Source organism: Podarcis tiliguerta (genome assembly GCF_965153285.1).
Source record: "Podarcis tiliguerta genome assembly, chromosome: 16".
In the NCBI taxonomy this organism is placed as follows: domain Eukaryota; kingdom Metazoa; phylum Chordata; class Lepidosauria; order Squamata; family Lacertidae; genus Podarcis; species Podarcis tiliguerta.
Genome location: NC_139549.1, coordinates 27558204 through 27583197, shown reverse-complemented (window position 1 = coordinate 27583197; position 24994 = coordinate 27558204). Strand labels below are relative to the sequence as shown.

The 24994-nt window shown below is 48.5% G+C and overlaps 1 protein-coding gene across 1 annotated transcript; it reads left to right on the top strand.

Annotated features, from left to right (window-relative positions):
* Positions 1 to 1258: 1258 nt before the first annotated feature.
* LOC310667136 (uncharacterized protein) lies at positions 1259 to 24220 on the top strand. The gene is made up of 12 exons (XM_083418865.1): positions 1259 to 1499; positions 2827 to 2914; positions 4570 to 4720; positions 4971 to 5147; positions 9790 to 9986; positions 11561 to 11643; positions 13389 to 13793; positions 15551 to 15610; positions 19279 to 19351; positions 20603 to 20753; positions 22306 to 22482; positions 24001 to 24220. The coding sequence occupies exons 1-12, from the start codon at positions 1388 to 1390 to the stop codon at positions 24199 to 24201; spliced, it is 1875 nt and encodes a 624-aa protein (XP_083274991.1). The 5' UTR covers positions 1259 to 1387; the 3' UTR covers positions 24202 to 24220.
* The last annotated feature ends 774 nt before the right edge of the window (positions 24221 to 24994 follow it).

Genomic DNA, 24994 nt, shown 5'->3' with positions numbered 1-24994 from the left:
GGTGAAGACCCAGGACTCCGTGTGTGTGCTAAGGCTGGACTTCAGGAAGTTGCCCTGACCCTTGCGGTGCTGGTGCACCTTTTCCCTGATGCAGGAGATCTCCTTTCGGAAAGCAAGAAAGCTAAAACCAGCCCCTGTGCAGTTCCACCGTTGTAAAGGTTGCCTTGTGGAGTCGGGGTGGCGGGTAGCCTTTTTATTTTAGTCTATGGATTTTAAGGGACGCGGGTGGCGCTGTGGGTTAAACCACAGAGCCTAGGACTTGCCAGTCAGAAGGTCGGCGGTTTGAATCCCCGCGACGGGGTGAGCTCCCGTTGCTCGGTCCCTGCTCCTGCCAACCTAGCAGTTCGAAAGCACATCAAAGTGCAAGTAGATAAATAGGTATCGCTCCTGTGGGAAGGTAAACGGCATTTCCGTGCGCTGCTCTGGTTCGCCAGAAGCGGCTTAGTCATGCTGGCCACATGACCCGGAAGCTGTAGGCCGGCTCCCTCGGCCAATAAAGCAAGATGAGCGCCGCAACCCCAGAGTTGACCACGACTGGACCTAATGGTCAGGGGTCCCTTTACCTTAACCTTTATGGATTTTAAGGCTCCTGATCAGAGCAGTACCGTATTTTTCGCTCTATAAGATGCACCAGACCACAAGACGCACCTAGTTTTTGGAGGAGAAAAACAAGAAAAAAAATATTCTGAATCTCAGAAGCCAGAACAGCAAGAGGGATCACTGTGCAGTGAAAGCAGCGCTCCCTCTTGCTGTTCTGGCTTCTGGGATAGCTGCCCAGCCTGCATTCGCTCCATAAGATGCACACACATTTCCCCTTACTTTTTAGGAGGGAAAAAGTGAGTCTTATAGAGCAAAAAATACGGTACTTTGCAGGGGCAACGGAACCTCATTTCAGTGGCAGAAAAACTCAGGGCTTCTGGGTGGAGGCTCACGCCCAAAGAAGGTTGGGCTCTTGCGAGGGGGTGGGTTGGGAAGACAGGGCCCAAGTGGCCGTAATCCTGCCCTGGAGTAGGGGCAGCTCCTACGAGGTCGTGTTTCTTCACTTGAGGCTATGTGCCTTGAAGGTGACACTTTTTAAACTCTCAGTTCTTGTTTGACTGCTATCCAGTCCTGTGAACTTTCCCTCCTTTCTTCTCTGGCAAAACAGGCTTGACGAAGCCTTTGGCGATCCTCACTGCTTGGGTGTGGGCGGGAGGAAAGTAGGGCAAGGATCAAGGCCTCTTCCAATTGGCTCTGAGGAGCAGCAGGCTGCTGACGAGTTGGCCTGGCCAAGGTACAAGAGGCCCAGCAGCCGAGCCCAGGTCTCCCAGGAGCTGGAAAGCACTGTTTACTCTCTCCTCCTCTTGCCAGCCGATTCCCTGCTCTGGTTGTCCCTGCTGCTTCCAGGATGGTGGTAGAGCTTTACCTCGACCTGCTCTCCCAACCCTGCCGGTCTGTCTTTATCTTTGCTAAGAAAAACAACATCCCCTTTGAGTTCAAGCATGTGCCTCTCATCCAAGGTGAGACTGGTGGGTGGGGCAGGGAGAGTTAGTCACAAGATCCTGCGTGCAGAGTCTTGAGTCATGGGGGCTGGATGAGGGGCTTATTTGATGGGTGGGGGGCTGGCTTGAATTCCCTGTTTGACTTCGATGGATTGAAAGAGGGTCACTCTCAAATGGCAAACCAAGTTGGACTATGCCGAGAGAGCAAAGCTGACTGGGAAACTCGGAAACCAAGAGGACAAAAACTTTCTAAAAGAACGGGGGGAAATTATAGGAGACCACTTTAAGCAGATGGAAACCAGAGCAGGATTCTGACACACTTGTGTCAAAACATGGATAATATGGTTCAATAGAAAAATCGGAGTAAGACTAGTATGCAGTTGTAGATGCTTAAAATAAGACTGTGGATGGAAGGGGGCGAAGTCGTGAGATTCAGAGAATCTCCACATACAGTATGACTTTATTGATGTGTGTTTATTTGTATTTTTTGTTTGTAAAATTAATAAAATTTCGGCGGGGGGGGAGAAAGGGTGACTCTCAAGTTGCCTGTTGACTGCTTCACGCAGGTTGTCTGAATGGCTGTGCAGACCCTGAAAGGGTTCAGGGATCTCATTTGGAGCTTTGGGTTCCCTCGCAACTTGATACCGCCAAAGAGGTCTTATTTCCTAACATTTAAAATAGGCTTTCGCTGTTTCCTGTAGTTTTGTTTTCAAATCGTTGGGGCCTCTTGGTAAAGGGTGGGTAAGAATTTGTTGTTTCCTAATAAAAGCAGCCGCAAATTTCATATTTGTGGCAACCAGGAAAAAAACGGTGACACTTATGGAATGATTAACTGGATTGCACGGAGGCGGAATGAGCTTTGCAAAAAGACCCCTGGCTTGTGGGGCATGGCTCATTTCCCCCTCCCTTTTGCCCAAAGCCTGAGCTGCCCAGAAGCAGAAGAATTCACTCTTTGCTGACCTTTGGTATTGATTCAAGACATATTTGTGTATCGGTGCCTGCTGTTCATTCCCACACCCCGGGCATGCTTGGGGCAGATGCCCATCTGCTTCTGTCCATTCCCGAGCAATTGGCTTGTTCTGATTCTACTCACTTTGTGGCTGTGAAAAAGATTTATTACCTAAGAGCTGACTCAGAAGAATGGCTGACAAGCACACAGCCCCTGCCCAGCTGCCCCCCACCTCCCAACCAAAGCAATCCAGTAAAGAGGTAAGAGGGAGCACGAGTGGGGGGTCAGGTGGGGGTGACCAGCACCCCCCACCCAGGGTGGGTCAAGGCAGGGTCCTGCGTCATGGTTCTCATAAGTGAATAGCTGCCTCTGGATTCCTTTTGTCCATCTCTCCAGGGCAAAACAGGACAAAGGAGTTTGGCAAGGTGAATCTGCTGGGGAAAGTGCCCGCCTTGAAGGATGGCGACTTCACCTTGGCAGAGAGGTAAGAAGGATCCACAGCGCTGTTACTTTGTGTGTTTGTGTTGAGGAGTAGCCACACAGGCCCCCTGCAACTTCACTGTGCACCAGACCCTACTGGAAACCCATAAATCTGCTTTCCTCCCTTTGGGGTTTTGTGTTTTCGTTTTCAAGGCCTTAACTAAGTTTATGTTGTAACCTTTCCTCATAGGGAATTCACTCCATCCCCTTGATAATTTTGGTTGCCTTTTTTTTTTGGACTTTTTGTAATTCTACAGTACCCTTTTTGAGGTTGGGTAACCAGAACTATTCACAATATTCCAGAAGCGGTCACGCCACAGATTTGTATAACAGCGTTATAATACCGGCAGGTTTATTCTCAGTTCCTTTCCAAACAATCGCTAGTGTGGAATTTCCTTTCCTCACAGCTACTGCACACTGAGACAGTGTCTAAATTATTATTAATAATAATAACAACAACAACTTACATGCTGCCCATCTGATTGGGTTGCCCCAGCCACTCAGGTCCCAACAAAATATTAAAACACAATAAACCATTACGGTTGTACCTCGGCCCCTGGATGCCTTGGGAGTCGAACGTTCCGGCTCCCGAACGATCAAAAACTGGAAGTGAGTGTTCTGGTTTTCGAACTTTTTTTGGAAGCCGAACATCCGGCACGGCTTCCGCTATTGTTTCCAGCACACCTGCACAATCGGAAACCACACCTTGGTTTCCATTTCGGAATTCGAATGGAATTCCAGAACGGATTCTTTTCGACTTCCTAGATACAACTGTGCAATAAAAAACTTCCCTGAAGGGCTGCCTTCAGATGTATTTTAAGGCTTAAGTCAAATAGTTGTTTTATCTGTTTGACATCTCATAGGAGGGCGTTCCACAGGGCAGGCGCCACTACGGAGCACGTCTTCATCGAGCTCTTCCCTATGACCACAAGGCCTCATCCTTGGTCAGTCACTGCCAGTCCTATAAGCATCTACTGTATGTGTAATTAGAAGAAGAAGAAAAATCCCCCAACTTGTTTGCATCCGACTGCATCCTTTGTTTTTGGTTTTTGTTAATAATATTTATTAAAAGTTTTATAGTTACAGAAAGAAAGTACAAGAAAAAAGAAGCAATAAAAATTTTAACAAACAGTACATCGAAAATAAAAAGAAAAAGAAGGAAAAAAAACAATACATCAAATACATCAAAACAATACATCAAAACAACAAGAAAAACAAAAACATTTAAAAACACATCCAATTTCCATATCTTTATCTTTCATTTACTTGTTTCCTCAACTTCCTCACACCTCCCTTTTTTGTATTCTAGTTCAAATTAGCTAATTCAGCAAATCCTTTCCCTCTTTCTCAATTTTTTGTTCTATAATTTATCTTAACACAATCTAACTTTAAATTTTCCACTTTGGCCCATTAACAATCAGTTTTTGCTTAATTCTTTATAACATTTCTGCTAAAACCATATAACTTCATTCCAGTATTCTCCTAACATTCATTAATTTTGCAGTATTTCTGTAAGTATACTTTAAATTTTTCCCAATCTTCTTCCGTCGACTCTTCTCCCTGGTCTCGGATTCTGCCAGTCATTTCCGCCACGACTGCATCCGTTGTTTTTCACCGTTGTTGCCTTCTCTTCTCCTTCTCTCTCTTCTACCCAAACAGCATTGCCATCCTCTTGTACCTAGCAAGGAAGTTCAAGACCCCTGACCACTGGTACCCCTCGGACCTGCAGAAGCGAGCCCGCGTGGACGAATATCTGTCTTGGCAACACATGACCATGCGAATGTGTGGCACCAAACTGTACCTGGCAAAGGTAAGGGCCCTCTTGGCCCAGATGACAATTTACGGAGGAGACATCCCTGCTGCAACAAGGCGACTAGAGCTGGGCTTAGTTTTGTGGCCTGTGAATCTGTTAGAGAGACCCGGCCCGCCCACGAGAGATGCTGACAGCTGCCATTGTTTTTCCTTCCTTCCTCTCACCTCTCACCCGGTGATGAGCGGTGAAGAGCCATACCTAGAACGTCTCCGGTGTCCAATTCCATCTTGCCCCCTTCTCTGCATAGGCTTTGCTGCCTCTCTTCCTGGGACATCCTGCCCCTCCCGAAAAGCTCGAAGAATTCCTTGAGAGTCTGAAAGAGACCCTGAAGCTGTTTGAGGAGAAGTTCCTCCAGGACAGGCCCTTCATCGCTGGCACAGAAATCTCCTTGGCAGACTTGGTGGCCATTGTAGAAATCATGCAGGTGAGTGCTGGGGGGCGATGAGGTCTGGGGGCCTCTGGAGGAAATGGCCTTTGGCTCTTGGCGAGGCTGAGGCAGCTCATCACTTCCTGCTAGCCAGAGCCAGGAGGGATCACCACATCTCAAAAAGAAGAGGTCAGAGCTGCAAACTGGGAAGCCAAGTGACCAGGTGGCTGAGTAATAATAATAATAATAATAATAATAATAATAATAATAATAATTTATTATTTATACCCTGCCCATCTGGCTGAATCTCCCCAGCCACTCTGGGCGGCTCCCAATCAAATGTTAAAAACGATACAACATTAAACAGGTCTGCCTTCAGATGTCTTTTAAAGATAGGATAACTGCTTATTTCCTTCACATCTGAAGGAAGGGTGTTCCACAGGGTGGGCACCACTAATGAAGCATCTTTCTCCTCTCTTTCTTTCTTTCTCTCCTCTCCACCCCCCCCCCCCCCGGTTGTCTGTCTGTCTTTCTCTCTCTCTCTCTCTCTCTCTCACACACACACACACACACACACACCTGGAACTTTTTAGTTTAGGAACAAGACGATTCCAGTCGGGACAGAAGTGTACAAAATTAGGTCTGTTGACACAGCCTTGCTGTGAATATTTTGCTTTGTGACAGGTTTTTAGACTAGGGGTCATCCAACGTTTTCAGCAGGGGGCCGGTCCACTGCCCTCAGACCTTGTGGGGGGGGGCAGACTATATTAGGGGGGGTGAACAAATTCCTATGCCCCACAAATAACCCAGAGATGCATTTTAAATAAATGCACACATTCTACTCATATAAAAACACACTGATTCCTGGACCGTTCATGGACCAGATTTAGAAGGCGTTTGGGCTGAATCCAGCCTCCAGGCCTTAGTTTGCCTACCCATGGTTTAGACCCTCAAAATATGAACTGCGAGAGAGAGACAGGGATTTAACATTTATTCTTGAGAGAATGAACAACCAATGTCTTAGTGAATTAAGTTCATGGACTGTTTTGCTCAAAAACCTTGAAATACGAGGTGTCTAACCTCAGGGACCCCAATTGAGACTCTACCTGGATGGCCCTAAACCCACCTGCTCCTTCCCCAACATCCCAGTAGACCCTCCCTCTCACTCCCACATTCCCTCTATCCAATGAGTCCCACCACCAATCCAGTCACACTCCAGAACAGGAAGTGTGGGAAGAGAGAAGCGGAAGATTTTCTCTCTTTTGGAACACTAGAACTTGGGTCCTCGGGAGGTGAGGAGAGCCTGGCTGTTGGGTCATGCCAAAGGTACGTCTAATTAAGTGTCGTTTTCCCACAGTGGCCAGCCAGAAGCAGGGGCTGGGTGCCACAAAGGTGCTACCCCACTTATGATGTATATCCCTCAGCATCTCACTGATCAAAACTGGGACGCTCATTTTTTTGGTGCTGAGCTCTCGCTGGAACCAGCCGACTCATTAAAGGGTTTTGTCTGGTGTTCTTGCACGTGACAGCTGACTAGCATGAGAGCAAAAAGCAATTGTATTTTGGTCGGGCGCTCTGGCGCGAGCCAGCTGATTTGCGCCACAGCACAAGACAAAAAACGGGACATTCCAAGATCTCTCATCAGAAGCCGGGATGTCCCACTCAAATCGGGACGGTTAATGGGTATGGTGATTGTCAGGGAACTGCCATCGGAGCCAGAGGGAGAGGGAGGGCTCCAGAGGGATTCCGGAGAGCGTCCCGGGAGGGAGAGAAGCAGCACATCTTCTGGGGAAGGAAATCAGCGTAGCACCAGTGGAGAAGGGGGGCAGATGGGGGAATCGGCGAGGTGGCTCCAAGACTCTTCGCCGGAGACCAGCGGGGAGAGCACGGGTCCTCCGATGCCCACACCCTCCCTGCGCAGAAGGCTTCCGCGCAGGGGGAGTAGGCGGAGACTAGGCGTCAAAGAAGTTTTATGCTGGAAGAAGTTCAAGAAACGCCCACTGACGGATTCTGCCAGCGATTGAGACAGCCACGGGCGAGTGGCTGTCCAGACAGAAAGTGTTCACTCAGGCAACCCACCCAGGTGTGGCGCCGATTTACGCACGAGCAACCCCTAGAACCATTACAGTGATGATAGCTTTACTTGCACATTTGGCAATTATAGCTTTTCTCAAAATGCATGCAGAGTGAGCTCAGACACCTGATTCCCTCCCACCTACCCCCAACAGAAGAACAATGCAGGCACAGTGTCTCTTCTTGCCAAACAAATGAAAGCTTGGGAACATTTCTTCTGGCCTTGCTTAAAAAGAAACAGCGTAGCACGTTTGCAAGTTCGTTTTTCTCCTAGATTCTTTCTTCCCAGCTAAGCAACTCCCAGGAGTTATTTTCAGCCTCTTAATCCTGAAACCCAAGTCGTCGTCGTCTTCTTCAGCATTTACTTCTAAGGCATATAGCAGGAAGTAGAAATCAATTAGCAATCTAGGTGTTGATAATACTATCCAGGCAGGCTTTCCAAAATAACTATTGTTTGTGTTTGATTGTATACCACATACAGTGGTACCTCGGGTTACATACACTTCAGGTTACAGACACTTCAGGTTACAGACTCCGCTAACCCAGAAATATTACCTCAGGTTAAGTACTTTGCTTCAGGATGAGAACAGAAATCGTGCTCCGGCGGCGCGGCAGCAGCAGCAGGGGGCCCCATTAGCTAAAGTGGTGCTTCAGGTTAAGAACAGTTTCAGGTTAAGAACGGACCTTAACCCAAGGTACCACTGTACTCATTATCATTCTAAGTGGTGTTTGTACAGATAATTGCATTTTCCACTGAAAGTTCCTCTAATCATTCTGCTCTAAGGATAAAAATCTGTGGAGCCGGGCTCCTCACAGACTGTGAAGACTTCAGTCATGACTTTGACCTTCTCTGATTCTGCATGGGCAGAATTATTATTATTATTATTATTATTATTATTATTATTATTATTAATTGAATATATATAATGCCCTTTGCCCGGGTGTCACAGGGCGGTTCACAGAATACAATCAAGATATAAAACCACAAAATACATAATAAAAATAAAAACAACAACCCAATAGCCCCCCCCCAAAAAAAAACATTTGAAAAGGGCATAGGATGTCAATCGGGTCAAGCAAAGGCCTGGTTAAAAAGGAACGTTTTTGCCGGGCGCCTAAAGGTGTATAATGAAGGCGCCAGGTGAACTTCCCTGGGGAGAGCATTCCACAGACGGGGAGCCACAGCAGAGAAGGCCCTGTTCTCGTGTTGCCACCCTCCGGACCTCTCAAGGAGGCGGCACACGAAGGAGGGCCTCAGGAGAGGATCTCAGGGTCCGGGTAGGTTCATATGGAAAGAGGCGGTCCTTGAGGAATCCAGAGCATTGAGCGGCTGACAAGACCGACGGCATTTTATTTGCATATGTACAAGCAAATCCTTGATCATTCTTCCACTTAATCGTTCTCTCTGCTCCTCTGTTGCTTTTTAGACTCCCAGCATTGAATGGTGGCAGCCCTCTTGAGCAGGTGTTGGGGCTGCATCCGTGCTGAAATAAATAAATTATGGTCTTATGTATAAAGGTTCATAAATGTACCAAGCAAACACGTACATAGATATATAGGCCACATGTCTGAAGCTGCACAGGAAAGCAGCTATGGAGCCATTTTGACTCCTAGGCTGGCCAGGTGTTTTCTCTGCAAGGTCAAATGGAGGAGCCTCCCCATTGCCTTTTCCTTCACAAATCCTCTCTTAAGGGTATATCTGTGTATGAATAGGGTGAGCCTGTGATCTGGCTCAGGAAATAAGTACTTATCATTAAAAAATGATAAGTACTCCCCAGGGTATCAATCTAGTAAACATTAACAGGTAACTTGCCAGACAGGAGATAAACAACGACAAGAGAAAAACAACATTCAAATTTCTGTTTTAGACCGCCTTTTCTGTGATGTAGATATGATGTATCTGAGGTGGTGGTCTTAGGTTACACCCCTTCTGTGATGTATGTATGATGTTTCTGGGGGTGGTCTTGATCTAGGTGAAGGTACCCCTGCCCGTACGGGCCAGTCTTGACAGACTCTAGGGTTGTGCGCCCATCTCACTCAAGAGGCCGGGGGCCAGCGCTGTCCGGAGACACTTCCGGGTCACGTGGCCAGCGTGACATCGCTGCTCTGGCGAGCCAGAGCCGCACACGGAAACGCCGTTTACCTTCCCGCTAGTAAGTGGTCCCTATTTATCTACTTGCACCCGGGAGTGCTTTTGAACTGCTAGGTTGGCAGGCGCTGGGACCGAACAACGGGAGCGCACCCCGCCGCGGGGATTCGAACCGCCGACCTTTCGATCGGCAAGCCCTAGGCGCTGAGGCTTTTACCCACAGAGCCACCCGCGTCCCCACGGGTGTTGATCTACAGGGTGGCAATTTCAAAAGTCTTTATAAGGCCTTGTAAGCCATTGTTCTGGTTTCCTCCTCCTCTCCTGCGGGTGAGGGGAGCACCCTGTTGCAACAGATCAATAAAGATCAAGCTTACAAGCTGCTTTGCTTCTCAATATTCTCTGGTTGGCCTCTGGTTTTTTCCTCCGGCCGATGGAGAACCTACAAAGGACTCTATGAGGGCTCTTGTGTTCCCCATAAGGAAATAAGGGCAGATTTTCGTTTATTACAGTGCCAAATCACTCTCCTTCTCTTTGCAGCCTGTAAGCGCCGGCTACGACGTCTTTGAAGGTAGACCCAAGCTGGCCGCCTGGCGCTCCAGAGTGGAAGAAGCCGTGGGGAAGGACCTTTTTGCCGAGGCCCACAAGGAACTCTTCAAAGCCAAGGATGTGACAGAGGATCAACTCCCTCCTGAAATGAGGGAACAAATCAAGCAGCACTTGCTGAAGTATGTGAAGTGAAACGCCATTGGGGGGCAGAGTCCCCCTCAATAAAGCTCAAGAACCAACCAACACGTTTTGGTCTCTTCAAATATAATTGAAGCAGCAATGCTCCCCACCCTGGTGCCACTTCTCCTTATTGTCATCTCTGGGACTCAGGGCTGGTCACCAGGAGAAGAGTTCAGGCCGTGAAGCAGAGGGCCCAGGGGGGTATAGGAACCTTTTGGTCCAATCTCGGAAAGTCTTGTGACTTGGCTCCTTTTCTGGACGACTTCTGGGCAAAAGGAGCCACCCCTCTAGAAATTCTGCCCATTCTTCCATGTCCAGAGAGAGTTGTGGTCCTTCCTGAATCAAAACACTGCATCCATTCCAAAGTCCTAACTGGGAGTGGCCAATTGAGGGGTGGGAGGATCCATCCTGTCCCTCTTTGTGTGTCTTTCCATCTTTGTGAAGAAGACCTTTAGGTAGGTGGACTAGGGAGAAGGTCAAAGAGGACTTCACTTGCTTTACTGTCATTTCCCTACATTGATGGGGGCAAGGAGCCTTAGGATAGAGGAAATGTGCTGCTTCACCTTTTGTGCCTTTCACCCTTGGATCCTTTTTCGTAGACCTGTGCCCCCTCCCTGTACAAAGGGGGTGGGACAGAACTTGCCTTGGCCGCCCACCTAAGGAACAGCCTCAACTACCATGCAGTTAAAGCTGCTAGCCACTACCCAATGATCCTTATGCAAGGCCCAACTTTGCAAAGAGGGGCAGGATCCTGGTGCTGCTCATTCATCTCAGGGGCCTGATCCAATAAAGAGAGGGGGTTCATTTGGTGCCTCCAGCTGCTCTGGGTGGGCAAGTTCATAGTCTTGCCTGGGGGGGGGGCGGCTTCTCCATAATGTTGAGAAGTATGTAAATACAACTGTTACTGGGGGAAGTGATGGGTCTGTATCAGGAACAGGGCTTTTTAACTTGACCATCATTTTTTATTTGTATGCCGTCTTTCCACAGTTAAAAAAACAATGCTTAAGGGGGCTTACAGCATGACAAGATTTACATAACTACAAAAGTCATAAACAGTAAATAAACCACATCAAAAAAATACACAACCAAATGGGAAACAATTTCCACATAAATCAAAATCTAAAACTAAGAATACAGCATTAATATCACAGTTTAAAATGACATAGGTAAAAAATAACAGCAATTTAAACAAAAAACAAAACAAAACAGAGCCCTCTCTGCCCAGCAGTGGCAGCAGTCCTTTATAGAGCCCATCAGGCCCTGCCCTGGGCCAGATGGTGAGTGGCAGGACTGGGGCCCTCAGGTGCTGAGCAGGGGAGTCCTCCTGGGTGGTAGCCACAGCAGCTGTTCTTATAGGCCTGATCCTAAATGACTGGGAGTCGGGAGCAAGCAGTGTGGCAGCCATGTCTGGGAATGACACCAATGATTCAGGATGGGCAAAACTCAAGCGAGACAGCAAAGCTATCACAGAAGATTCATCCAAGCAGCATCAGTGGGCAGCAAAACGGCTGATGAGGGTCAACTGAAGTGTCAAGTGATACATGTTGGGGCAGAAACATCCCCACTTCATTCCTCTCCACAGTGATGTCGGCAAGTACCTGGGGAAAGAGGCCTTGGGCTCAGCAAAAATATTGAGCCAAGTGTGCGGCTGCTCTAGGAAAAAAGGTGAATTCCAGACTAGTGACGGAAAATAAAGCTGTCAGTACTGTAGTGTCTAAGTTCTGTGATACAACCACATTTGTAATCCCATGTATAGCCCCGGTCTCCCCACTTCCAAAAGGGTATTGCAGAGTTAGGAAAGGTTGCACAAAAGAACAGGCAAGATGATCCAGGAAGATGGAGGAAGTCCCCTGTGAGGAAAGATCACAACGGTTGGGGCTTCTTTATTTAGAAGAAAATACAGTGGTACCTCGGGTTAAGTACTTAATTCGTTCCGGAGGTCCGTTCTTAACCTGGAACTGTTCTTAACCTGAAGCACCACTTTAGCTACTGGGGCCTCCTGCTGCTGCCGCGCCGCCGGAGCACGATTTCTGTTCTCATCCTGAAGCAAAGTTCTTAACCTGAAGCACTATTTCTGGGTTAGCAGAGTCTGTAACCTGAAGCGTATGTAACCTGAAGCGTATGTAACCCTAGGTACCACTGTATGTGTGGCAGTGAATGGGAAATGTGATGGCGGCTTAGGAAATTGTACGTGAGATGGAGAAAACCTTGTTCCCTCATCCAGTGAAACCTATTGGCAGTAGTTCCAGGGCAAAGAATGGTCTGATGTTTTATGGGTTTCATTCCCACACGACTTGGCCAAGGCCATTAGTTTAGACAGCCTTAAAAAGGCAATCAGACAAATTAATAGCCGAGGTGGAGGAGAAGTCGCTGTTATTAATCATGATGGTCAGGTTGAGCTTTGGGGGTTGGCTGAAAGCATCTGGTCAACCACAGTGGAAAGCCAGATCCTGTATCTGTTGTTATAATGGGGACACTCCTTGCTCCCCGCAGATCCAAAAGGATCTTATTTCCGAGACATGTTACCACCATGTGACACTTGTAAGCCCTGGACAGCCCACTTAGAAAACAGCCAGGCAGTCATTCAAGAACATTCAAGAACAAATTAAGAGCAGAATGAGAGTCATTCAAGAACAAATTAAGAGCAGATGCTGTCCCTTGCTGTCGACTCCTTCGGTACAGACCTCCCCTTCTGATAAGCCTTTGTCTCCCAGAAGTTTCATCTTTGCTGGATGTTGGTACAGTTAGCTCAACTGTGTCCTTGCAGGCTGTGGCTTGTTTCTTGGGTCAGCAGCAATCAAGGGGTGGAATAACAACAACAATTTATTACAGTATTTATATGCCACCCATCTTACTGAGTTGCCCCAGCCACTCTGGGCAGCTTCCAACAAATCATAAAACTGCAGTAGAATATAAAACAGGGCTGCCTTCAGATGTCTTCAAAAAGTCAGATAGTTCTTTACTTCCTTGACATCTGATGGGAGGGCGTTCCACAGGGCGGGCGCCACTACCGAGAAGGCCCTCTGCCTGGTTCCCTGTAGCCTCACTTCCCACAGTGAGGGAACCGCCAGAAGGCCCTCGGAGCTGGACCTCAGGGTCTGGGCTGAATGTTCAGGTGCATTGGTGCAATAAGAATCTCTCTCAGGTGCATTGATGCAATAAGAGTCTCTCTCCACTTGACCAAGCCACCTACCACACTTTCTGCCTGCCTGTCAGACACCTGCAAATGGTGGGCATAGGAATTTCCGCAGGAATGTGTGCAGTATCTGTTGGTGCGCTAGAGATGTACGAAGCACCTGGGAAACCAGCCAGCGTTTCGCTGCCACTTTGCAAAGTTAATATTTCAGTGAGCAGGCTCCCGGGTCAAAGAGTCTCTCCTGGGCTTTTGACCGATCCAACCAGGCCTTGAGGGTCTGCGCCCTCCTTGTCGACTGCCACCGCAAGCTCTGCCAGTCGCACGTGCTCCGCTTCTTGTACTTTTCCAGAAAAAAAGAAAGCAAAAGTCCCTGCCTGCTGGAGTCAATACCCCGCCCCTCAGGGAGAACATCTGGCTGGCTGGCAGGCTCCCGCGTTCTGCTACTCCCTCGCTCTCTGCCCTGCTGCAGTTCCTGTTCTTCCTGGGAGGGTGTTCTGCCAAAGGCAGACGACACAGAGGAAAATCTCTGCTCTCCGCTGCTCTGCCTCTCCATGCCCAGGGACCACCATGGTGCTGGAGCTCTACCTGGACCTCCTGTCCCAGCCCTGCCGAGCCGTCTACCTCTTTGCCAAGAAGAACAACATCCCCTTTGAATTCAGAGCTGTGGAGCTGTTCAAAGGTGAGCTGAACGCACCTGCCTTCCGGCGCCTCTGAGCTGGCAGCGAAGGAGGGGTGGGGGCGCTGAGGTCAGGGTGGGTCAATTTATCTCCCGAAGAAAAAGAAAGTGGAGAGATGTTGCATGGGGGAGAGGGAAGACCCCTGTCTCTTAATGACTTGGAGAAGCCACGATGCTCAGGGTTTTCCAAAGGTGGGCTTCTTCCTCATTTCGCTGCCTGCTTTCAGAAGACCTGGTTTTAAGTACACCTCTTCCCACCCACCCTTTCTCCCTAGCAGGAGACATTCATTGATTTTAAGCATGGCAAGAATTCCCTTTTTCTCACCCTGCTTTAGACTCAGTGAATGGAAAGATGATAAAGTCCCTACCAGAGAAGAATGGCCGATTAAGTTTGATGGATTATGCCAAAATGGCAAAAATGACCGGAAGAATCGGAAATCAGGAAGACCAAAATTTTAATAAGGAATGGGGGAAATTTATAATATATCTTTAAAAAAAACCATTGTAAACAGCTAAAATCGTTAGCAGGGTTGGAATAACACTTGTAGTTTAATGGCGAATTTTGGACATAATGGAGATGTAAAAGATTTGGATTGCTGTAAAAGATGCAAGAGGAAGTGACTAATAGGCCCCACAAAGGGGAGGAGGGAAGTCTAAGAGATTCTTTGGCATCTTGTTTTTATGTTGGATATGTGGTTGTAAAACTTTAATCTAAAAAAACCAAATAAATAATTTATTTATTTATTTTTAAAAAATTCCCCTCTTTCTCCTCCAAATGTTCATGTGCCAAGTTCTGACATATGTTAGTGACTCTGAGATCAGGAGATTAACAATCTGGGATTAATTTTCCCAGGAAAAAATAACTCTGGGGGACTTGCCTGGAAGTTGGCCTCAACCCTCCTCTGTGCAATGGGCCTGATTAGAAGGATCAGGACTTGGTAGGGGTTGGTGCTGCTGGGACAGCCCACTCTGGTGTAAAGAACTTTTTTTTTAATATAATTTTTTATTAGTTTTTTTTAACATGTCATTTTCAACAGTAATTAAACATACTTTTACATCTTATTCAAATTTTTGACTTCCATCAATCCTGTCTGAAAATTTTCCAATCTAATCTCTCAGTATGCATTTCTTATCTTCCCTATTACATTTCAAACTCATAACCAATATCTCTATCTTTTTCTACTTTGTAACACTTCATATATTTCTCCTTACAAAACTTCTTGTAGTCCTACTAGCGTAATTTGTTGATGACAGTTGCTCTTCAAATAATTCATATACTTCTTCCAATCTTCTGTAAATCTCTGGTCCCGCAGCTTTCAAATACTTCCTGTCATTTTGTCCAATACTGCATAGTCCATTAATTTTGTCTGCCATTCTTCTTTTGTAGGAATTTCTTCTTGTTTCCATTTCTGGGCTAACAATACTCTTGCCTACTCTGGTGTAAAGAACTTGGGGGGGGGGGCAAGTGTCTGTGTCTCTCCCTGGATCTGCTTCTCTATTCTTGGGAGTGGCCTTCTCTGTGGGCTCTGTGGAATCCCGGTCCGTTTCATCAGCTGCTGTTGTGATCTGGGAGTCATCATGACCAGCTGAATATTGCAGGTGGCTCTCTGCTTTGACATGACTGATGAGAAACCCTGAAGCTGCCTGAGCTTGGGGAGGTGGGTCTTTGACTGGGCAAGAGGGCAGTTCTCCCATCTGAGATGGATGCCTGCCTTTCTGCTGCCCTCCCTTTGCTGATGCTTTTGCGTCTCTCCTGCCAGATTCCATCCTGGGGACGAAAGTTCAGGGCGCAAGCAACCCAGAGGGAGCCACGCCGTCAGGTAAGAGCTGAGAGGCTGGGTGATGCTTTTGTAGAATACAGAAAAATCAGGGTAGTCCACAGGCCAGCTGCCCAGGTTGGCGTGGTTCAGAGGGTTGGAAACAGCAAGACACACACACACACACACACACACACACACACACTTCTGGTTCTGGGGCTCCCCCACTGTTTGCATGGAGATGCCCCCAGTTCTGTGGGTCCAATGGTCAGAAGGCCAAACTTGAACCTGGGCTCAATGCCCTGTTCAGAAGTGGCTTTGCTGGGGGCCTTCAAGTTCTTGCAGCCTCTTTCAAAAGATGTTTGTGAGCCAACAGGAGGTATTTACCACCAGCTGACAGATCGGGTGGCCGCCCTAAGTATTCTCGCCTCCCCCTTCGTTATTTTCGTTTCTGGAATATGGCGCTTGTTTGTTTCTGCTGTGTGTGAACATGTTTGCCTGCTAGCTTCTGGCTCAGGTTGAAACTTCTCCCCGGAACAGGTTTCCAGAGGAGTTCTTGGGCAGTTGCTTTGTATAGGTGGTCACATTGAGAGGATGGCTGCTATCCAGGGCTTTCTTCAACGCCTGATGAGTCAAATTCCAAGCTGCTTTGCCTCCAGGAAGTGTTGTGGACGGAGCTGTTGGTTCTCCTGCCTGTTCTGGCTCTCCCACAAAGAGTCCCCCCAGGCTCATGGTCTGTCCCAAGTATGACAAAATAGCACAGTGACTGTCATCAGATTGTTCAGGGCCATCAGGAAATGGGCCAAACCAATGAATGTGTGTCAAGGTGGTTGCAAGGCAGGCTTGGGAGCATTGTAAATACAGGGCCGATGAACAATGCTGGCAAGTTTTTCAAAAGAGGACTGCTTGTTATTTTAACCTTAGAAGCAGTGATAGAAGCAATGATTGTCACAGGACAATGCCTGCTCTGTGTCGTCAGTCCTGGCCCTGAACTGTTTCGGGAAAACAGAGGAGGGCAACCAAAATGGTCAAAGGCCTGGAAACGATGCCTTATGAGGAACGGCTAAGGGAGCTGGGCATGTTTAGCCTGGAGAAGAGGAGGTTAAGGGGTGATATGATAGCCATGTTCAAATATATAAAAGGATGTCACATAGAGGAGGGAGAAAGGTTGTTTTCTGCTGCCCCAGAGAAGCGGACACGGAGCAATGGATCCAAACTACAAGAAAGAAGGTCTATCTAAACATTAGGAAGAACTTCCTGACAGTAAGAGCTGTTCGACAGTGGAATTTGCTGCCAAGGAGTGTGGTGGAGTCTCCTTCTTTGGAGGTCTTTAAGCAGAGGCTTGACAACCATATGTCAGGAGTGCTCTGATGGTGTTTCCTGCTTGGCAGGGGGTTGGACTCGATGGCCCTTGTGGTCTCTTCCAACTCTATGATTCTATGAAAACATGCAAGGATGGATTGACACCACACTTGCAAAGCCCATATTTGGGGGGCATGAATATGGCTGCCAGCTGAAGGTGGCATGTGGGCAGATCTTTGGCTGCACAGACACCCTTGTCGCCTCACCTGGGTGGCACCTCTCCTCACCCAGCAGCTCCTGAGCTGGACCTCCCCCTTCCCAAGAACATCCATTTCAAAAGGAGGCTCCATTCACACTAATAATAATAATAATAATAATAATAATAATAATTTATTTATACCCCAGGGACGCGGGTGGCACTGTGGGTCCTCAGCGGCTAGGACTTGCCGATCGAAAGGTCGGCGGTTCGAATCCCCGCGGCAGGGTGCGCTCCCATCGCTCGGTCCCAGCGCCTGCCAACCTAGCAGTTCGAAAGCACCCCGGGTGCAAGTAGATAAATAGGGACCGCTTACTAGCGGGAAGGTAAACGGCGTTCCGTGTGCTGTGGTGGCTCGCCAGATGCAGCTTGTCACGCTGGCCACGTGACCCGGAAGTGTCTGTGGACAGCGCTGGCTCCCGGCCTCTAGAGTGAGATGAGCGCACAACCCTAAAGTCTGTCAAGACTGGCCCATACGGGCAGGGGTACCTTTACCTTTTATTTATACCCCGCCCATCTGGCTGCGCTTCCCCAGCGACTCTGGGCGGCTTCCAACAAAGTATTAAAATACAGTGGTCTGTTGAACATTAAAAGCTTCCCTAAAGAGGGCTGCCTTCAGATGTCTTCTAATAGTCTGGTAGTTGTTGTTCTCTTTGACATCTGGTGGGAGGGCGTTCCACAGGGTGGGTGCCACTACCGAGAAGGCCCTCTGCCTGGTTCCCTGTAACTTGGCTTCTCACAGTGAGGGAACCGCCAGAAGGCCCTTGGTGCTGGACCTCAGTGTCAGGGCAGAACGATGGGGGTGGAGACGCTCCTTCAGATATACTGGACCGAGGCCATTTAGGGCTTTAAAGGTCAGCACCAACACTTTGAATTGCGCTCGGAAATGTACTTTTCTTGCTCCAGGGGTCAGTTTGTTCCAGCAGCATTCAGCCAGAACTCACGGGGTGCCTTGTTGCTGAAAGGCAGGACGGAGATGCTAAAAATATGGTTTAAGGGAAGTCCCCTGGTTTTAGTAAACGGGACTCCCCTGCTGCTGTAGAGTGAAGTTCTCTTTGCGATGTAAATATTGCTGTAAGGATTTCAAGGGCAGTTGATGCTGTGCTGTTGCCACTAGGCTCCTGCTGAAATCCAGTGACCCTTTCCAAGCAAACTCACGGAGCCAGAGGTTCGTTCCCTTGGGAAGAGATCAGGACTGCATGCCCTTTGCCCTGCCCCCTTCTGCATGCAAGGCTAGAGATAAACACACCTTGTACTTTGAGCTCAGGGCTCTTTCCAAACTCCACTTCGGAAGATAGTTTGAACTTCTCTCATGCAGCTTTGAAAGCCAGGCCAGAGGTGTAGGGGGTGGGGGGGTGAGGTGACAATAACCAGTATTTTCAGCCCCCCCCCCCCAGTATTTTCAGACAAGTTGTGGTTATTATTGGGGGGCAAGATTAGCCTGGAGTGGAAAGCTTCCTTGGGTCTGTCTGTGGCTATGAACCAGGACAACCAAAGTGGAGCAAACAGCCCACTTTCTCTCCCCCTCCCCAGTCTCCAGATGTTGGGGGCTCCTGGCTGCCTGCTCTGAGTAGAAAAAAATATGGCACTGGACTCACAGCTGATTTATTGGGATATTCTGTGTTATGTACTGAGTGGAATAGGATCCAAAAAGCAGCAGTCTGATTGGTCCTAGAACAATAGGATTCAGAATGCAGCAGTCTGATTGGTTCTAGAACAATGCAGCAGTCTGATTGGTCCGCAGGAGCCACCCAATCCAGCTCCAGGTGGAAGTGAATCCGCAACCTGATTGGCCTACAGGAGAATCCCAGAATTAGCCAATCACGTGCGGCCCATTGTGTAAATAATCTATATAAAGCAGATATTTTGGGGAAACTTTCATTCCTCACTACTATGCGCTGAATAAAGAGCATGAAATCCACACTCAACTCCAAGTATATTTCAATCTGCATGAGTCAAAATGTAAATTGGCCACTGATTTGCTCTGCAGAACCCGGAGTTGTTGTTTGTGTTTGGTACACAGACTCACTAATTCTCCAGCTGTCACTCAGAAGAGATTGTCCAGGCAAGCTCCGATTCTGGACTCGTGGGATGTGCTGGGCATCTCCTGCCAACCTTCCTGCCAGGTCTAACTGTGTGCTGTGTCGCTTCCCTCCAACCCTCCTGGTTTTAGGTCCACTGCCCAAGGCAACTGCGGTGAAGAAAGTTCCCATCTTGAGGGATGAGGCCTTCGTTTTGTCTGAAGGGTAAGAAGGCAGGCAGGCATCCATGGCTTCCTTCTCCTCCAAATTTCTTTCTTAAAAAATATATATTTGATTTTACATACTTGAGTTTTCAATCATACCACAACACATTCAAAGTTACAAGATTCCTACAAACCTCAGGACTTCCCGCCTTCCCCTCTGTGAGTTCTGTTGTTAAAACCTTCTGCTGCATCTTTATTTTAATAATCCAAATTTTTGTAACTCCATTGTGTCAATAGGTCTCGTTACATTACAAGTTCTAGTTACAGGTAGGTTGCCGTGTTGGTCTGCCATAGTCAAATCAAAATAAAAAGATTCCTTCTAGTAGCACCTTAGAGACCATAAGTTTCTCATTGGTATGAGCTTTCTTCGTGTGCTTAGTTGGTCTCTAAGGTGCTACTGGAAAGATTTTTTTATTCTGTTTTTACATTACAAGTGTTATTGCAATCCTGCTCACGTTTTCAACTGCTTACAGTGGCCTTCAAGGTAAATTGTATCCCCCCCCCCATTCTTTATGAAAGTTTTGGTCTTCCTGGTTCCTGAGTCTTCCGGTCAGTTTTGCCATTTTGGCATAGTCCATCAACTTGATTTGCCATTCTTCTCTGATAGGGACTTTATCTTCTTTCCATCTCTGGGCTAGCAACATCTGTGCAGCTGCCATCGCATACATAAAGAGTCTTTTCTGCTCCTTTGGAATTTCAGCACCTACAGTTCCTAATAAGAAAGTCTCTGGTCTTTTGGGTAAAAGTTATTTTAAACATTTTTTCCAATTCATTATATCTCATTTCCTGGAAGGCTTTTATTACCTTCCTCCCAATTTCTTTCTCATCTGTATGTCGCAAGGGCACAAGACGGTTTGGTGCTGTTGAGCGCAGCTCAGAGGCTGAAAGGAGTCAGGGGTTTGGGGCCAGGAGACAGAAAAACGCTGATGTTGGGAAACTCCTTTGAGCTCTGTCTCAGCTGACACCAGATGGAAAGCGATCCAGTCCTGAGCTCGATGTAAATTGTGGTGGGGGGTGTATCACAGTGGGGGAGCAGCACCCAAAAAGGCCTCTCTCTGCGGCTTCATGGCACGTGACTCAATAAGGTGTTTGGCGAAGGGTTGGGTGCTGCCATGGGGCAGAGACAGGTCCTTGTGTATCTGGGGCACAGCTTTGGTCTGCCCTCAGCCTGCCAGCCCTGAGACGGGCTTCCCTCCTCCATTTGCTCCCACTGTGCCCCTGACGCCTGTCACCCTCTCTTCTCTGGGCACAGCACAGCCATCCTCCTGTACCTGAGCCGTAAGTACAACACCCCGGACCACTGGTACCCATCGGATGTGCAGAAACGAGCCAAGGTAGATGAATACCTGTCCTGGCACCAGGCCAATATCCGGGCCAATGCTCCCAAGGCCATGTGGATCAAGGTAAGGGAACAGAGAGATGGGTGGGCTTTGGCTGGGCTGTCCAGTTTTGGGGTTTACCTGCTTGGCTCAGGGTCACAGATGAGGTTCTGGAAGGCCTGTCTCAGAACCTCTGCCCAAATTCCTCTGGCTTAATGCCCTTAACCATAATAGCCTGTGGCTGCCTTCTCTTCCGGCAGCGAGGAATGGAAATGGAACTCACAGTATTGTATTGCCATACTTTAAAATATCCAGTGACTTCCCTTCTTCCCTTTCCATGGTTCATTTGGCGTATCTTACATCCCTGCATATTTTACAATAACTATCCTGATCGGTTTTCCACTATCACATCAATCAAAAATTATTTACTCTTTTGAATTTTTCTTAGTGCTGCCAACATTTTCAGCTGTACACAGTTATTTTCCATATACTCAATAAATGTTTTCCAATCTTCTCTAAACCTATGTTCTTGCTCTCTTATTCTATAAGTTAAATCTTCAAGTTGTGCAAATTCTGTCAACTTAAGTTGTGAATCTTCTTTAGTTGGGACCTCACTCACTTTCCATTCTGGGGCTAACAAAACACGGGCTGCAGTTGTTGCATACATAAATAACCTTTTCTGACACTTGGGAATTTCAGTCTGAGTTATCCCCAGCAGAAAGGACTCTGGGTTTGGGGGGAAAGTAATTTTTTCCAGTTCATTATAAATCATTTTCCAAAACTCTTTTACCTTTTTACATGTCCACCACATGTGAAAGAATGTTCCCACCACCTCTTTACACTTATCTGATTCTGTCTTGTAGATCTTAGCAAGCCTACTCGGCGTTAAACACCATCTATGAATCATTTTCAAATAGTTCTCTTTCAAAGATGTAATGGTTCTAGGGGTTGCTTGTGCGTAAGTTGCCGCCACTCCTGGCTAGGTTACCTGGTTGAACCCTTTCTGTCTGGACAGCCTCAAGTTCCGTGGCCACCTCAGTCGCTGGCAGAATCTGTCAGTGGGCGTTTTTTGAACCTCTTCCAGCATAGAAGCTGTTTGACGCCCAGTCTTCTCCTACTCTCCCTGCGCGGAAGTCTTCTGCGCAAGGAGGGTGTGGGCAGCGGAGTACCCGTACTCTCTCCGCTGGTATCCTGCGAGGAGTCCTGGAGCCACCTCTCCGATTCCCCCATCTGCCCCCCTTCTCCACTGGTGTTACGCTGTTTTCCTTCCCCAGCGGATGGGCTGCCTCTCTCCCTACTGGGACCCTCTCCGGCATCCCTCTGGAGCCTTCTCTCCGCCTCCAGCTCCGATGGCAGTTCCCTGACAAAAGAACAGCATGCTATAAATTTCAAGTCACTTTTCCAAAGTTACTCACAAAGGTTGAAATCTATGTTGTGTCCTATATCTATTGCCCAGTGCATCACTGACCAGTTCAAACCATCCAAGGTCATTGTTGTCCCCCTATGACCAGCCTCCCCTGACTGGCACTCTAGCTGGACTTCTCAGGCTTTCCCTGGGAAAATGTAGCTCTGTGAAGGGTAAACTACAATTCCCAGGCTTTAGTGGTGTGGATGTGATCTTTCTCTCTCTTTGCAGGTGCTAATCCCGCTCTTCACAGGCCAGCCGCTTCCCCCAGAGAAGCTACAGGAGGTGATGGAGGGGCTGGGTGCCTGCTTGACTCAGCTGGAGGAGCTTTTCCTGCAGGACAAGCCCTTCCTGGTGGGCAGCGAGGTCTCGTTGGCAGACCTAGTGGCCATTGTGGAGCTCATGCAGGTGAGGATTGAGCCCAGGGATCACCAGATTCCTTTCTGAACTGCCTCCTAGCCAGTCTGGAGAGAGCAGGGTAGCAGCCTGCGTTCCCTCAAAACCTGACTTGAGGGCACATTGTGGGATGAGCAAATAGCCCATGGGTGATCAGAGGCTGTTTTGAGAGGCCTAAGTGGGTGATCCAGCTGCCAAGCCCAGACCACAAGGAGCCCCAACAGAGAACAGGCTGCAGGGCAATCTTCCCAACTGTCAAGCCTTCAGGGAATTCTATCCCTCTCACGGCAGGATGCAAAGAAGCATCAAAACAAGAAGAGTTCTTACCATGTAGTTTATTCAATAGTCACGGAGAGAGACGAAGGAATGCTGTCTCTCTTAGATAATGCCGTTGCTCCAAGTAAAGTCCCACCCCCTCAGTCCCTCCTATTCTGCATCACCCCTGCACCAGCTGATCTGCGTTTTCTGCCTCTGAGTTTTCTGTTCTATTACTCTCAATGCCCGCCGGGTTCGGGGAGGGGGGGGGTCAGGAATGCTTTCAAGAGACACCGAGTCTGTCAGCTGTCTCTCCCCTGGTGCTTCTTCTTCCTGCTGCTCTCCCAATATTTCCCAGCTCCTTCCCTCTTCAGCCTCTGAACTATGTGTGACATATGAGAGAGTCCTGGAGGTGAAATAGTTAAACAGGTTGCCCAGTGAGGACCCGGGGGGTGGAGTCAGTGGGACTATAAAACCAGCTCTCAAAGGAGAGTTTGTTGAGGAGTTTGTTGGGAGTTGGGTGGTTGGTTGGAGTGGGAGTGAATTGGGCTAGAGCTGTGGGTAGGTTGAGTTAGTGTAATGAAATAGGCTGTGTTAGGGGCTAGGCAGACAAGTAAATATCCGAGAGGTGGTTTAGTAGGTGGGGAGTCCCACAGACTCCACCCCCCTGGGTCCTGAGTGGGCAACCTGTTTAACTATTTCACCTCCAGCACTCTCTCATGTGTTAACGTCACACTATGACCTTCTGCAATGGGGACGCGGGTGGCGCTGTGGGTTAAACCACAGAGCTTAGGACTTGCCAATCAGAAGGTTGGCGGTTCGAATCCCCGCGACGGGGTGAGCTCCCGTAGCTGGGTCCCTGCTCCTGCCAACCTAGCAGCTTGAAAGCACTTCAAAGTGCAAGTAGATAAATAGGTACCACTCCAGCAGGAAGGTAAACGGCGTTTCCGTGCGCTGCTCTGGTTTGCCAGAAGCGGCTTAGTCATGCTGGTCACATGACCCAGAAGCTGTACGCCGGCTCCCTCGGCCAACAAAGCGAGATGAGCGCCGCAACCCCAGACTCGGCCATGACTGGACCTAATGGTCAGGGGTCCCTTTACCCTTTACCTATGACCTTCTGCAAATCACTGTTCTAAATCTATACTGTCCTCCTGCTCTCGGGAAGGTGCAGGAAGAGAGCGGAAGTGTTTCCCACCATTCCTCTTCAGTCCAGCCCCTGACACCCACAGACCCCAATGACTTACTCCATACCCCCACCCCGTCCACTTTCCGCAGCCGGTTGGTGTTGGGTGCGACATATTTGAGGGGAGGCCCAGGCTGGCCAAGTGGCGCGACCGAGTGGAGCAAGCTGTGGGGAAGGAGCTCTTCCTGCAAGCGCACCAGCTGATCCTGAACATCAAACAGCTGAGCACCATCCAGATCGATCCCCGGCTGAAGGAGCAGCTGGGGCCGGTGCTACTGAAGATCCTCAAGTGAATAAAAGCCACCCAGCTGGCCGCCGTCTCTGCCTCTCCTTTCTAAGTTGAGGGATGCTGCCACAAGCCCTGGTGTGCCCCCCTGATCTCCTGCCCATGGGCAGCAGCTGCCCTCTCCTAAGCTCCTGGAGTGAGTCTGCATGACCCACGGAGCTACGGGGCAGGCCCTATGTTGACCGTTTGCTTTGCTTGGTGCCCAGCACCCAGCACTTGACTGTGCACGCTGTTATGGTAAAATCTGGGCACGAGGTTGCTCTGCCACCCAGCTCGTCGGACTAAGTCCGCGGGTCCCTGCGGAGGAAAATGAGTTCAGCCGGAGACTGGAGCAAACTGCAGAAGATCCATGTTTATTGCGCAACAGGTTCAAGGCGAGATTGAACAGCGAGAAAGGGGTGACATGAAACTTCCCTCCATGTCCCAGAATACAGTGCAAAATACATCCCAGTTACATCATGAATACATTAAGAAGAGGTTGGGTTACACAGATTACATCATGAATACATTAAGAAGAGGTTGGGTTACACAGAATTAACATATGGAGGAGGGAGGGGGGGATATGCAGAGCTGGAGATATGCGCAGATAAGCACATCCTGAGTACCGGTGATGAGAAGACAATGGTCCATGTATGCATAGTCTGCCACCTGGCATTGCCCAGAGGAAAGGCTTGGCAGAGTGATTTGACAGGATTAGGGTCTTGACACCTTGCTTGAGGGATTATGGAGGACAGGGAAGGTGTCATGGAGTCCTAGAGAAATTGAGCAAATTGGCACGTTGATTTTCTATGAATTTTATA